The 16,387-nt window shown below is 31.7% G+C and overlaps 1 protein-coding gene across 1 annotated transcript; it reads right to left on the reverse strand.

The window, feature by feature from the left end:
- Nucleotides 1–1,278: 1,278 nt before the first annotated feature.
- On the reverse strand, nt 1,279–6,045 carry PWA37_001838 (uncharacterized protein; the record flags this gene model as incomplete). The annotated part of the gene is made up of 1 exon (XM_064858452.1): nt 1,279–6,045. One exon carries the CDS (start codon nt 6,043–6,045, stop codon nt 1,279–1,281), a length of 4,767 nt encoding a protein of 1,588 aa, XP_064714275.1.
- Between the last annotated feature and the right edge of the window lie 10,342 nt (nt 6,046–16,387).

The following is a 16,387-nucleotide window of genomic DNA, read 5'->3' on the forward strand; positions in this document are numbered from 1 at the left end:
AAGAATTTAATTCCATTATAACATTAAAATAGCAAGACATACTATATTTATGAATTAACATTTGCAAAAATACGACTGTGTTATGATAGTTTTACATCTTCCTTATTTAAAAAGAAAATTTTCACATTATCGGAATCCTTGGATAATTATTATTATTATTATTATTACAATATCTTTCACATATAGAGGGGACATTCTCCTGTATCTTGTAAATCTTGAAAGTTCTACACCCAGTAAAAGACAAAAAGAGATATCATATGTTTTCAAAGGAAGGTACATTACGAAATTCTGTGTATCTACATTTTTGTGTATAATATTCTTAACATGTAGAGTAAGTATAATATATCATCAGTGTGCAATTCTCTGCATTTGGGAAATAGCATGTTATTTCTCTTTCTTTCCCTTTTTCCTTTGCTACCTAAAAGGAATCTCCATTTCTTCAAATATTGTTAGAGTAATTCTATAGTATGTCTCTACTGTTCATGTGAGTACAATAGTTATTGGATATGTTAGCTTACGTACAATTGAATATTATATTACAAAAAAGAAAGAAATAGAAGTATAACCATAAGTTTAAGCGAGTTAATAACAGTGACCATATTAACACAAATATACATATATATAGTTATTTGACTTAGCAAGATACAGTGGTATTTAATTAGTGTACATCCATGTATATATGTATGTATTATATGTTCCCTATGGATGTATTTGTATATACAGAGGACAGAAAGAAAATAATTAAGGAATGTGGGAATAAATACATTTGTCTAGTTAACTTTTCAGTAAATACAGGTAAAGAAAGATTGTAACTGTTTTTAAGACATGTGTCAAACCTTTTATTATGATCTTTGAATTAAACTAGCATCAAATCTTCACAATTACAATTTTTCTTAATTGGAAAAGATTTAAAGACCTTACATCCTTTAAACCATGATCAATCGATTTATACAGAAGTAAATTTCCTAATCACAATCTCTTTATTAAAAATTGCCAAAACATGTAGCAAAAACATACATGTATTAAAATGTCTATATAGCAACTATTAGATTGTATAATTGTATTGAATAATTTAAATTACTTAAAATTGGGAGAAGATATTATCGGTTTATTAGGAATGAGTAAATCTATTTGTGCTGTATAAGATATTTGAAAATCAAATAAATAATAAAAATACACAATATAAAAAATATTAGAATACTATATACTTATATAGAAATATTTAATTATTAAATTATTTAGAATTCTTTATTTTAAAATTTTTTGCCTTTAATCAATTTAAATTACCATGAATAATAATAAACCAATGCAATGGGCAACACTCCACTTCATCATATACATGGTGCTACCTTTACCTTCATATGATACAAGAGAAGGTACACCTTCATGAGGTACTGTGATAGCAATTGATGATGAGGATGGCTGTTCAGGAATATATTGGGAAACTTGTGGCACCATTGAAGGCATCGATGTTTCTGATCTTCTAGACTCATTATTACCGATTACAGTGGTAGATGTTCTAGAGTTTCTAGATGTTGGGTGATTTTTACCATTGGTAAATGCTGGACCAGGGGTAGTAGAAGTAACAGAAATAACTGGAGTTGCGTTGGAAGCAGCAGAAAGTGAGTTGGTCTCTTCTTGTTGGTTCTTTGAATAAACAGATTCAATAGAACTATGACCAATGATAGCAGTCATACTTGTTTCAGAAGTTGCAGATGGTTCTGGACAATAAGTTGTAGTCATAGTAACTCCATTAACAACCGTAGTCAGAACAACTAGAGTGCCACTCAAAGTAGATTCAATCTTTTCACCAGATATAGTGGAGTTTCCATAGAGAGGAGATGGTACAGAAATTGGTGATGTCATAAAGCTACTAAATGGAGATGGTGTGATTATAACAACAACAATTTCAGTAGAGGAAGAGCCATTACTGTCAGTGACTACAGTTGTGTAGGTAGATGTGATTGGGACAGTGACTACACCAGTGGTAGTAGTGGATAAGGTAGATGGAGCTGGAGTGATCACAACAACAACAACCTCAGTAGAGGAAGAGCCGTTGCTGTTAGTAATAGTGGTGGTGAAGGTAGATGTGATTGGAGCAGAAACATCCGCAGTAGTAGTGGTGTAGATAGTTGGGCCACTTGGAGATGGGGTGATTACAACAACAACAACCTCTGGAGAGGAAGAGCCATTGCTGTTAGTAATAGTGGTGGTGAAGGTAGATGTGGTCAAGGCAGAGACATCACCAGTAGTGGTCGTATAGAAGGTAGATGGGGCTGGAGTGATCACAACAACAACAACCTCTGGAGAGGAAGAGCCACTGCTATCAGTGACAGTGGTTGTGTAGGTGGTTGTAGTTGGAGCAGAAACATCCGCAGTAGTAGTGGTGTAGATAGTTGGACCACTTGGAGATGGGGTGATTACAACAACAACAATCTCTGGAGAGGAAGAGCCATTGCTATCAGTGACAGTGGTTGTGTAGGTGGTTGTAGTTGGAGCAGAAATATCTGCAGTAGTGGTAGTGTAGGTGGTAGATGGAGATGGTGTAATCACTACAACAACAACCTCAGTAGAGGAAGAGCCGTTGCTGTTAGTAATAGTGGTGGTGAAGGTAGATGTGATTGGAGCAGAAACATCCGCAGTAGTAGTGGTGTAGATAGTTGGGCCACTTGGAGATGGGGTGATTACAACAACAACAACCTCTGGAGAGGAAGAGCCATTGCTGTTAGTAATAGTGGTGGTGAAGGTAGATGTGGTCAAGGCAGAGACATCACCAGTAGTGGTCGTATAGAAGGTAGATGGGGCTGGAGTAACCACAACAACAACAACCTCTGAGGATAAAGAGTCATTGCTATCAACAACTGTAGTAGTGAAAGTAGTTGTGGTTGGGGCAGAAACTGGGCCTGTGGTAGTGGTGTAGGTGGTAGATGGAGATGGGGTGACCACTACAACAACAACTTCTGGAGATAAAGAGCCGTTACTGTCTGTGATAGTAGTTATGTAGGTGGTTGTAGTTGGAGCAGAAACATCCGCAGTAGTAGTGGTGTAGATAGTTGGGCCACTTGGAGATGGGGTGATTACAACAACAACAATCTCTGGAGAGGAAGAGCCATTGCTATCAGTGACAGTGGTTGTGTAGGTGTTTGTGGTTGGAGCAGAAATATCAGCAGTAGTAGTAGTGTAGGAGGTCGATGGTGATGGAGTAATCACTACAACAACAACCTCTGGAGATGAAGAGCCATTGCTATCAGTAATAGTGGTTGTGTAGGTGGTTGTGGTTGAAGCAGAAATATCAGCAGTAGTAGTAGTGTAGGTGGTAGATGGAGATGGAGTAATCACAACAACAACAACCTCTGGAGATGAAGAGCCATTGCTATCAGTGACAGTGGTTGTGTAGGTGTTTGTGGTTGGAGCAGAAATATCAGCAGTAGTAGTAGTGTAGGTGGTAGATGGAGATGGAGTAATCACAACAACAACAACTTCTGGAGATGAAGAGCCATTGCTGTTAGTAATAGTGGTGGTGAAGGTAGATGTGGTCAAGGCAGAGACATCACCAGTAGTGGTCGTATAGAAGGTAGATGGGGCTGGAGTAACCACAACAACAACAACCTCTAGGGATGAAGAGCCATTGCTGTCAGTAACAGTGGTTGTGTAGGTGGTTGTGGTTGGGGCAGAAACTGGAATGGTGGTAGTAGTGTAGGTGGTAGATGGGGATGGGGTGACCACAACAACAACAACCTCTGGAGATGAAGAACCGTTGCTGTCAGTAACAGTGGTTGTGTAAGTAGTTGTGATTGGAGAAGAAATATCTGCAGTAGTAGTGGTGTAGGTTGTAGATGGAGATGGGGTGACCACTACAACAACAACCTCTGGAGATGAAGAGCCATTGCTATCAGTAACTGTGGTTGTGTAGGTGGTTGTGGTTGGGGCAGAAACTGGAACGGTGGTAGTAGTGTAGGAGGTCGATGGTGATGGAGTAATCACTACAACAACAACCTCTGGAGATGAAGAGCCATTGCTATCAGTAATAGTGGTTGTGTAGGTGGTTGTGGTTGGAGCAGAAATATCAGCAGTAGTAGTAGTGTAGGTGGTAGATGGAGATGGAGTAATCACAACAACAACAACTTCTGGAGATGAAGAGCCGTTACTGTCTGTGATAGTAGTGGTGTAAGTAGTTGTAGTTGGGGTAGAAATATCCGCAGTAGTAGTAGTGTAGGAGGTCGATGGTGATGGGGTGACCACTACAACAACAACTTCTGGAGATAAAGAGCCATTGCTATCAACAACTGTAGTAGTGTAAGTAGATGTTGTTGGAGCAGAAATATCAGCAGTAGTAGTAGTGTAGGAGGTTGATGGTGATGGGGTGACCACTACAACAACAACTTCTGGAGATGAAGAGCCATTGCTGTCAGTAATAGTGGTTATGTAGGTGGTTGTAGTTGGAGCAGAAATATCTGCAGTAGTAGTAGTGTAGGTGGTAGATGGAGATGGAGTAATCACAACAACAACAACTTCTGGAGATGGAGAGCCGTTACTGTCTGTGATAGTAGTGGTGTAAGTAGTTGTAGTTGGGGTAGAAATATCCGCAGTAGTAGTAGTGTAGGTGGTAGATGGAGATGGAGTAATCACAACAACAACAACTTCTGGAGATGAAGAGCCATTGCTGTCAGTAATAGTGGTTGTGTAGGTGGTTGTGGTTGGGGCAGAAACCGGGCCTGTGGTAGTGGTGTAGGTGGTAGATGGAGATGGGGTGACCACTACAACAACAACTTCTGGAGATAAAGAGCCATTGCTATCAACAACTGTAGTAGTGTAAGTAGATGTTGTTGGAGCAGAAATATCAGCAGTAGTAGTAGTGTAGGTGGTAGATAGTGGAGGTACTGCAACTTGATAAATCTTTTCAGACACAGTAATGAAGTACTGGTTAATTGTAGAGGTTACTAAAGTTGAAAGAGTGGTAGCCTCGGTAATAGAATCTATAGTAGTAACAATTGTTGTCTTTGTAATTGGTTCAGATAACCATGGACATTGAGAACCTATGATATCCATCATGTATATATCAGTACCATAAAATTGGTAAAGAGGATCAGATGGTGTAACAATAATATTACCTTGAGCATATTCAGCATAATCATTTGTACAACTTGAGTTAAACCAGTAACGGTGACCATCTACTGCAAAATTAGTCTGAAGGTAGTAAGGTATGGTGCCCAAATCCTCAGCATACCATTTGTTAAAGTCTATATTTAAAAAAACGAATTCTGATCCGATAAAATTCACAACTTTAAAGGAACCTGGTACAACTTTTGGATTAATAATATACATACCATTGTGGACATTAAAAGTTTGTTCTCCAATAACTTCTGTGTTAAGAAAAATTACAGCCCCAGTATTACCGGTGACTTCACCTTCACCTTCTATAGGATTATTGAAGACAATACCTTTCATATCGTATCTACTACGTTGATACGCTCTTTGGTCGGCTAGCAATGCAGATAATCCACCAGAATTGATGATACCATTATTTGTCATAGTACCAAGGTACAAAAACCCATTTGTGGTGCCACCTTTATCAGCTGTGTCAAAATCAATAGTACCTGTGTTAATGAAGGAACCTGTTGGAGCTATAGTGAAATTAGTACCTGGCACAGTAGCAGCAGCATTTAATTGCGAGACAGTGAATGTACCAGAGTTATCAATACTTGCAGGTGCAATAACAAAATCACTGGCAGAACCTGCCGATTTAATATTTTCGATGTTGATGTTACCACTGTTTGTAATTGTTGTAGTAGAACCAAATTGTAGACTAGTTAACCCGTTTGTTGAATCACCAATAATGTCTAAAGAACCTTTAACATCAATATTGCCATTGAAGGAATATGAAGAACCAGATACTAATGCAAGAGTAGCACCTGATTCAATTACGATATCATCGGAAAATGTTTGATCACCAGACAAGGTTGTTGGTAATGAAATAGTTGTAATAGCGGCACTTACTTTGGTCACAAGTAATCCTAATAGTGACCACAAGATTAATGTCTGCATTTTAACAATAACAAAGGAATAATGGTTACTAATATTTTTTTATGTTATATAATCTTATCCAGCTATTTTTTTCTTTTCTTTGTTGGTTTTTGTTTGTGGACATTTTAGGAAAACACTCAGGAGAGCAAGAATGACACAGAAAACAAGAAACCAGAAATAAAGAGAATGAAAACAAGAATCAATTTGCAGACTGTATACAATTAGATATAGACCCACATTTATATATGTGTCTTTTGTAAAATATATATGACAATTAATCATTAAAGAAATTACCAAAAATGAGGCTGGAGCATTTAGTAAGATCCAAGTCCTTATGCTGAATGTATATGTGTGGGTGTGTATCATGCATGTACATTTCGACCATTCCAGGCTGATGTCAGTGTGATGTAAAAGATCTGCATATACTATTGTTTTCTATTCTTGTAGGGTTTACAAAAAGATCAAGAGTTTTTCTTTTTGTTTTTTCTTAAAACATAGTCATTTAATGTTCTATTTGTTGTGGAGCGGAACATGATCTGGAAGTATGGATGTATCTTGCTTGTATGTTTTAATTATTATTTTCAATAATAGTGGATAAGAATACTCAATGAATATATCTCTTACCTATGTTTTACTACTAAGGGTAAATACAAAATATCTATAGTTATATTCTCACTATTCAATCGCTTATCTTATACATAAGAAATGGCAGTTCACTCAATGAAATTGCTGAAATAGAGTGTTCAAATTGAGAATATATCTTCGCTACTTTATACATAAGGTACTAAGTTATGACAGGTACATACTCCACTAAGAAACACAAAATACTTATAGTGTGTTGATATTATCAAAAATCGATCATCTCAGCAACAAATGACAATGTGCATTTAAGAATTTGGCATAATTAGTTATTTCATTTCAAATTAATGTGCCTTGTGTGTTCTTAACATATTCTGTTTATTTAAGTTTTGCCTTATAAAGTTTAGAGACTTCATAATTGACAAGTCTTTAAACTATGTCATTTTCTTTTGTGCTTTGTATAGAAGGGCAAGGTTTGTGTTTTTTTTTCTTTTTTTTTATGAAAATTAAGAAAATACAAGGTGGGATTTTTCCCACCATTTTGACACCTAAAAAGGAAATATTGAACAATAGTTCAAGCACTTGCACATATTATAGAAAACACCATTGTTGTATTAAAATTTTTTTTTGAGTGGAGATCTGGAAAATTAATTGTTACCTTTTACATATCAGCTGACTGTATAGGAATTTAATTGTTTAATAATAATAGTACAAAAAATGACAGTTCAGTTCTAAAAATTTATAACATATCTTTTGATTTATTGTATGTGCAGAATATCAGCAGATAACTTTTAAGGATAATAACTCTTTTTTAAACGTTAAATTCAATAGTTCTCTATTTACGAAAGCGTAGCGTGGGGGCATGAATATTACATTTTTTATTTTTCCTTTGGTTTCTTTATTTGTAAAAGTTTTTTTGTGTTTCTCTTTTAGATGTTCTTGAAAATAAGAAGAATCTAATCAAAAGGCATAATAAAGCAACAGTTTAATAGGGGTAGACTATTATTGTTACGTTAAGTATAATGAGACTGCGTTATTTTTTTTAATAGATACTCCCATTCATAACTAATTACTTCTGCACAAGTTTACATAGAAATATTCTAGCTAGAGTTAATAAGAAAAACTGTTATAATAAAACTATTGTTGCATGCGGAACATATAATGTATTCAATAAAAACAATATATTTTTTGAAAAGATAATAGTTAAATAGACAAACAAGCTCCTTCTTCTGGTATATTACAACAAGTACATAAATATATACACAACAACATCCATAACAACAGTTATCTTGCAAAAAATAAAAGTTAGGCAATCGTGAGTGTTTTTTTTTCACTGTTTTCCTATTTCTATTTGTGCTATCAAAATTAGTCAGTGTAGCTAATCTGTAAACCAGGAGATGGCGTGATTGTGTTTTATGCATCTATTTCTACAAAACTTAACCCCCCTATTAATAATTCATAAGTATGATTTGGAATTGTTGAAAATTTGTTGCGAGAATTTTTATTTATCAATAAAATTAAACTTAACAAACTCATTTTCTTTGATGTCTTATCTAAAAGGTCACTATTATCAGTAATTTCCCTAGATTCACCACTACTGTTGGCCAACTTTTCAATATTGGTAATTTTTAATAGAGTGTAAGGTTCATTGTCAAATTCTCAGTTTCTTTGGAAATATTTGGTAAATCTGTTACTAGTTGTCCGATGTTAGAGCAGTGGTTTTTTATCAATTGATTTAAGGTTATTATTATTCTATATCATATCAGGAAGTAAGAAAATAGGAGTTACATATTAATAAATAATAAATTTAGTTTAGATAATTAAATTCTTTGAAAAAAAAAAAACAGTAATAGAATAGTGGTCATAATGTTACAAATTAAATGATATTCATCTTCTCCGTTATTATACAATAATTGAGCAAGTAATATTCAAAAATTAATAACGAAGAGATCATAATTTTTTGTTGTCTAAGGAAATGAAAACGTTGAAATTTGTTGAAGTATTTTCATTAAAGTTTTCTTAATGCTGAAGAAGAAATGGGATAGAAAAAGAGGTTAAGAAAGTTTTGAAATTCGATTTTTTTCAAGAATGTATTTTGATTATTTATATATCAAGTTATGGAAATTTTCTTATTCAATGTAACAAAATAATTATTTGCAAGTCTTAGATATGTTCCAAAAAGGGTAAAAATAAGATTATTTGGCATGAGATTTTATACAAAAACACTAATAGAATCAAAATGTAAAAAAGAGTTGATTTTTGATAGTTTTTAAAGTTCTTTTTCATACAAATAAAGTTCTGGTATTAAGGGTTAACGTTCTTACATATTTAATATGTAGTATACAATCTTAATTATAACTAGTATACACTTACAGTGTAGAAAGTTATAGTAAACTACTTCTATTTTCTTCTGTGGTACAATATATAAAAAGCATATAAAGGATAAAGACATGATATGAAAAAACTATTGATTTTATATATATTTATATTTAGCTTTTCTCTTTTATAGGTGACAATTTTTTTATCAATTTATCTTGGTTAAATTTATTAATAAGTAAGCAATAAAGGCTCTTTATTTTAATAGAGATTTGTATTTGCTAAAATCTAATTGACCTATCTATTTATTATGAGACATTCAATTTTAGTAGAATGTCAGAGATATTTTAGTATCAACCCATATTTCTTAGTTCTTTTAATTTATACCTGAGTCTTCATTGATGTAATTTTTTTCAATCTTTTCAGTTATTTAGTATGGTGAAATTATTTTGATAGAGATATCTCTAAACTTTTTTCAACAGTATCTCATTTAATATGTTATAAAGTCTGTACTGATATTATACATGAACTTACATTTTATTAAGTTGTTTTTATTAATTATTAAATTAAATATATAGCATACTATTACTATTGAAACATCATTTAGTTAGAATCTGATGGATAACTGATAAGAATATTCGTACCAATAATCACTTCCGTCACAACACCCCTATAATCAGGTGTTTTTTGAATATGTTAGCGGTGTTAATCTAATCATTTTTGAATACATTTGAGAATGTAATCTACACATTAAATGCATACAGACACTACTGTTTCGCATTAATAATATTTGTATTTATAGAATAAGAATGAACTAAAATATTTTGGTGTAATATAGAATAAACCATAGTATCACATCTATTATTGCATATAGAGAATATGTAATATGGAGGATCTAATTAATAATTCTAGCTATATATATGTCTTATATTGAAAGAACAGGAGATAAATATATAAATTTCATACAACATTTGCTCTCAAAGTAATCAAATATACTGAACTGAGTAACATATATAGTAATAATACAAATACAATTATGACAAAAAAGTGAAGATTTATTTTTCAAGATTAAACTTGGAAAAAGAGAGTATGGTGTAAAATTTAGAGCAATTACTATTGCTATTCTTTCAATATTAATAAGATAATATCATTTTTTTATCAGGTTGGAAATTAGCAACACAAGTAAATCATTCTCTGATATTCTTGAACATGTAACAAAATCTATTTAATCTCAATAACATCTTTCAAGGTGGTAAGCTAATGTAAAGAATATACAATTACAATGCATTAAGAAGTACAAAAGTTCTCTCACTAAGTATCATGTTAGTCACTAGCAGGTAGTTTTCGTACAGATGGTCAAGAGTTATTTTGAAAGTTTACAAAAACCTTGTTTCTTAAAAGTAACATTCTTCAAGTGGACAAAATGTGTAATTTTTAATTCGACTAAATATCTATTATTATTACCTTAAGAAGCTCCAGGTATATTGATACGGCTATTTAATCAAAACTAATCCATTTTCTTTATATCTTTGTTTCCTACATGATATAATAGATAGCTTAAAAGTATCTCATTAAAAAGAACTATGCAACAAAGTTTATGTATATCAGCAATAAAAAGAAAGATTTAAAAAATAGGGTAAAAACAATCAGTTTAGAGTAAGAAAAGAAAGGAACTGACAATACAATCAATTTACTATTTAGAAATTGGAATAATAATTCAAATATTACATAAAGTATGAAAAAATCCTTGTATCAATATGCATGTTAAATGATACTATTGCAATTAACTTGTTTTTTAAAACTACCAAGAGATAATTTAGTTAAAAATTGCTCTGGCAATTCATCACAAAAATTATGAATTGATATTACTTAAGTAAAAAATAAAGTTGAAGAAATTAAAATAAAGACAAATGTTATCTTATTCATAAATGGATAATATTCTCACCATGCTTCTTTATTAATGACTGTTACTTATTATAGAGTTAGTAATTTTCAAGGAGAAAAATATTCTAGAAAGAGAACAAAAATAATGAAAGATCAACTTGTATTTATTCGTAAACAAAATATATAGTTATATATATTACCTATATAGGTTCTGAATAAACCAAAGATCCAATTTACTAGTTAGTTAGGTTATTGAAAATGTTAAATATAAAATCTACTACTTTCCAAGAATGTTGATCTAGTCAACTAGAAACTTATTGTGTTAGCAGCATTAGAATCAATTTTATTTGGACCAATCTGATTCGACAAAAGCCTTTGCAGACATGTAACAGTAAATATCAATGACAATCAATGCAACAGATTTTGGTAAAATCCTGTATAGAATGTATGAAGGAAGAACAACAATAAGCAAAATAGCAGCTAGTAAATAAGTATCTAAAAACATTATAACAATCTCTTGATTCGTAGGAAAACGAGGTATGGCTTTTGATAAAATACAAACAGATGACAAAAAAGAATTACGGTTTCGCTATTTTTAAAAATCTATCTTTGTGTGAAAAAAGCTTTTGACGTTATGTTAATATAACTCTTTCAAACTCTTAATTTATTTTTTTAATAAACAGAATATATGAACTTTTGTTCACCAAAGTTTAAAATATTTAGTAATTATTTACCATTCAAAAGTCTCGCTACTATTTTGTTGTGCTACATGTATCAGATTTTATATATTGGTTGCGTGTCCCTATTTACTAAATTATAAATATGCATTTTCTATATTTAGGTGTTCTAAAACATGATGACTCAAGGGGATTGATTCAGTCAAGAAAATGCATTAAATGGGTAACAATGGTGATAATAGTTGTTGGATAATCCAAGTAGGGAAAGTTATTTTATTTTTTATTCAAAAAAACCTTTGATTTATTGAGGTAACTGGTAGAAATACTCATCGATATTTAATTATTGTATATTTAATTTAATACGCTGCATAAAACTAACTTTTATAGTTTAAGTAGAAGTTTCATATGGGATCCAATACTAAAGATGGATGGATACCTTCTTCGATAAAAACCCTTACAAAATTTTGGCTTTTATTTATTGTTGATATCATCTATGTATCTTTTCCTGTCTTGTCATACCATATTCTACTCTTTAATCTGCATTAAATTCTTTCTCAAATACAATTTGTTCAGTATTGGTTCCTTCTTCCAAAAGCTTTCCCTCTTTGTCTCTTTTTCCTTTATGTAAACGACATCCATTATCCAGAGTCTGTTTTGTCAATTCCTTATTCTCTTTTCTACCTTTTCGAAATTCCTTCACAAGGTCTACACATACTTAACTACCATAGCCAACATATCAAAATCACTTTCTGTTATCATTTTTTCAATTCATACATGATTTTTTTGATTTTTTTGATTGAGGACGTATCAATCTACCAAGAATATATGTATCTTACTTCATAGCAGTGGAAATAGTTAGATAGAATGCTTCATTGGGAAAAAGTTTGGGTTGTAATCTAAAATAAATGTCTAAAGAGTACGCTTTTTACCTTTTTAAAAATAAACTTTTTTATTTGATAGAAAAAGTTTGGAGAAACTATGGTTGACAGTGTCTTGAAAAATTATGTATTTGTCTGTTTGTTTCCCTGGCTTTTGGGATGTTTTCCTAAGACAGAGATCTAGATAAATGGAGCGTCCTATTATCAGATCATGTATTTACTGGTAAATTAAAAAGTTAACTCTAGTTTAATACGTTACACATTTATTCTTACACTAGATATTCCATTGAAATTCATAAAAATATTAAGATTGAACGGAATCAGGAATCAGTTTTATTGATTGTTTTTGGAGTTAGCTATGTTATTGATGCAAATTTAACCCACTTTATTGAGCAAAACTATTATGATTAAAGATAAGGTGGCTATCCAATTTAAGATTGATATGAAATGTCCAGCAAAATTTTCTTCAAAAGAGAAAAGTTTTTTTTTTCATTACAATCTTGTGATATTGATGGGTAATATATTTATGATTTTCCTTAACATCTGAATGTTTAAGCTAATTAGATTGGTGACCATCTACTTATTTCCTTTATCTTTTAAAAGACTTCAAAGACAGACATTTTACGATACAACCATTATAGTGTCCAAGAACTCTGATCGCCAAGAAAGATGAGATTACTAGGAAGGTTTTTCATTTTATTAAAAGCCATGATTGCAGTCAAAGTAGGTGTCGAAAAACAGCAAGTTTGTAATAATAATGGATGATGTGTTCAGCCTACAGATATAACTCTTCAAAATATCCCTTTGTGTTTTTTGAATAGTACATTACCATGTTTTTCTAAAGGCAAGAGTATTATTTCATACTTTGACAAGGGAGGCTCTTTTTTACAAAAAAGAATATGGTGTCAAACCCTTTATTCGCTAATAGCTACTACTTAAGGTGCTGCTGCTAAATGGGGAGAGTTAGTTGACCATTGTGCTAACTGTTCACCGAATGAGGAAGGTTGCTATGGTGGATTAAATTGTGTTATTACTGGTGTTGTTACTGTTTTAGCTACTGCTTATGCTATCGGCACATATGTCCAGTTTGCTACAATGTTTATGAAGAGAGACAAAGATTTATCGGCATTACCACCTTTCCAATACTTTGATGGTTCACTTGAACTAATCTTCGATGAAGATGATAAATTATCTAAAAGGGATGGTACAAATTGTTCCTGGCATAATGGTACTGCTACCATAAATGGTATTCTTATGTGAGGGTTGGACATGTCTTCAGATGGGTTAAATAATAAAGCTAAGCTATTATTTATAAGGAGGGACACTAACTCAAAAAATGCGTCAAAACAAAAGAAGGATTAGCACGATGTAAATCATGGACATGATTCAGCAGGAGGTTTCAAATACAACTATTGTTTTCTGCATCCTGAACACCATTTAACTATTCAATATGATTGGAATGATATCTTGGGTGCAGTGGATTCACATATTGGTGACATGGTTGCACATTACGATATCAATTTTGGTGATGTTGATATGAATGATACAGTCGAAGAGGGCTGGAAGGTCTTAATGGGAACTGGTAAACTAGTTGTTGAAAGTTCTACTTTTTTTGGTAGTAACTTTGAAACATGTGATAGAGACATGTTTGATGGACTTGCCAGATAAAAAATGCTATATTGAGGTTATTCCGTCAGCAAAATTTGGGTTAGTAGTGTAGAACATTTAACAGGTGGGTGAAAGGAAAAAAAATACCCTGACAATAATTGAGTGTATACATGATAATTTATACATATTTAATAAAACGATAGTAAAGATTTGTGCGTAGTCTTAAAAGAATATTTGGTGGTAATTCTGTTATTGTCTATTTTTTTATTTTGACTACTGCCTATGTAACTATTTGTAGATTACAATTTTTTGATCAAACTAAGAGGTTCTTGTCTAAAAAGGTTGGGCATATATTAATTTATGGTCAAGTTGTAAAAATATTTTTAAAGCTTTTCTATAGGCATACCTTTTTTTATAATACTTTTTGTATGAAAAATCTTAAGATCGCCAATAGTGAAGTAATTTAGATACTTTAATCTTACTAGAACGACTTTCCAATGAGCCAGAACCCATGTTATGGAAATTTCTTTCCAAACTAGGCATAAAAAGAATTTCTCACAGTAAATTTAATATAAATGGATAAATCAATTAAATATATGAATAGTTATAATAAAAAATTATTTTGTTATATCTAATACGATCGCAAAAACAGTATTTTAAAATATTTCCTTATCTTTCAAAAGAAAATAAGAATTTTATATATCTGCCTGATATTATCCTTTGAGTGAAAAGATTAGTACATAGATGATTAGCATCTTAGGTCATACCTTCATTAGTGATACTACAATTGCTATATAAGTTGATCTATTAAGGGAGAATCACTTCGTAAACGAGTTGTTTTCGTATTATTACTGTAAGGAAATATAGTATTCCAGAAAAAAATGGAATTACAAAGAGCAGTATCATTAGTAATAGTGAGTGTCGGCTATTTTTGCAAAAAAAGTTCTCTCCAGAGTCTTTCTGAAGTAAAGATTTTTTATGTTGTCTGCAAATCATAAAACCTTTAACTGCTCCAGGTGCATTCTAACCTACTATCAATGTCACGGCATTCAAGACAACAGCTTTGATAGCATTCGCAGCAGCTGTAGCTCAATCCCCACCTGACAGATTCTTGCCACTTTGACCCAAACAGGGAATTTTCTGTCAAAATATGTAAATATCATCTGTTCACCTAAAGCGATGTAACAGCAGCATGGAAAGGCACGCTTTTTAAAATTTTTTCATCTTTTAGTGCAACACAATTTGCTAAAATTAACAGAGAGGAAAATAAAATGCTACCTAATAACTTAATCCCTATGCTCTTCCCGTTACAAAGTCAATGTTTAAGTAATTTCTCTTTTTAATTAATAATGGTAGACAAACGATAGTGTATGTAATTTGGAGGAAAAAATATTAAATAACACTGAATTGTTTTGTCAAGTAAATGTTCCCTAAAGTGTTAAATAGCGAGCAACTTGAAAAACCTTCGAAGTTAAATCTCAGCCCAACTGGTGCTTATAAATTCACTGCAGTGAAAAAGCAAATGTAAAGAACATAAAATAATAATTTTTTTCAGCTACTTAGGAGTATTTGTGTATATATAAAATGAATATACACCTATGAAAAAAGCATATCAGGGGAAAGGCAGAAAAAACTTTAGGATGAGAGTGTAATTGATTATATAAAAAAACAAGAATACTTCATTGACTATTTCACAAACAAGAAGCAGATTATTCTATTTGTATTAGGAAAACTTTTAATTCTGTTTATATAGAATTATGAATTAAAAATATGTCAAATCAATAACACAAAAGGATTACCATTTATTAGATTCGATTGTATAACTAAATACACTCTCTGTTAAAGAATACACTTCACATGGTTCAAGTTCCATCATCCGTCAATATTTTATTGATTATATACATCCATAAGCACATGAATTCAGCAGAATATGATTGATATACTCTAACCATTAATAGAATCTAACAAAAAATGCTATCATTAACTGGAAACTAAAACATCTTCATTTTTTCTGTTTTTTTTTTTTTTTGTTTTTCACCATCTGTTTCCTCTTTAACTAATGTCTATTCATGAATTCTATTGTGAATTGCCATAGAGATCTAGAATTAAAGGATCTTTTTGATATCTTTGTTGAACAAAATGAATTGCAACAATATCATTTAATAGGGCATTAATAAGGGGGTTTGTGGCTTGGTCGAAGAAAGAAAGATGAATTGAATCCAAATAACAGTTAGCCCATTAAAACCATCATTGTATTTCTGTATAGAAAATTGATTGCATTGTTAATTTCTTTCATATCATATTCTTTGTGAGCAGTCTTTACTCTAATATCTAAACTTTTTTTTTCTTATCACCAATATACCTAAATTTTGTTGTATCATCCTTTTTCAATTATAGGTCTTTAAACTATGTAACATATCA

Source organism: Arxiozyma heterogenica (genome assembly GCF_036370985.1).
Source record: "Arxiozyma heterogenica strain weizmannii chromosome Unknown scaffold_18, whole genome shotgun sequence".
NCBI lineage: Eukaryota > Fungi > Ascomycota > Saccharomycetes > Saccharomycetales > Saccharomycetaceae > Arxiozyma > Arxiozyma heterogenica.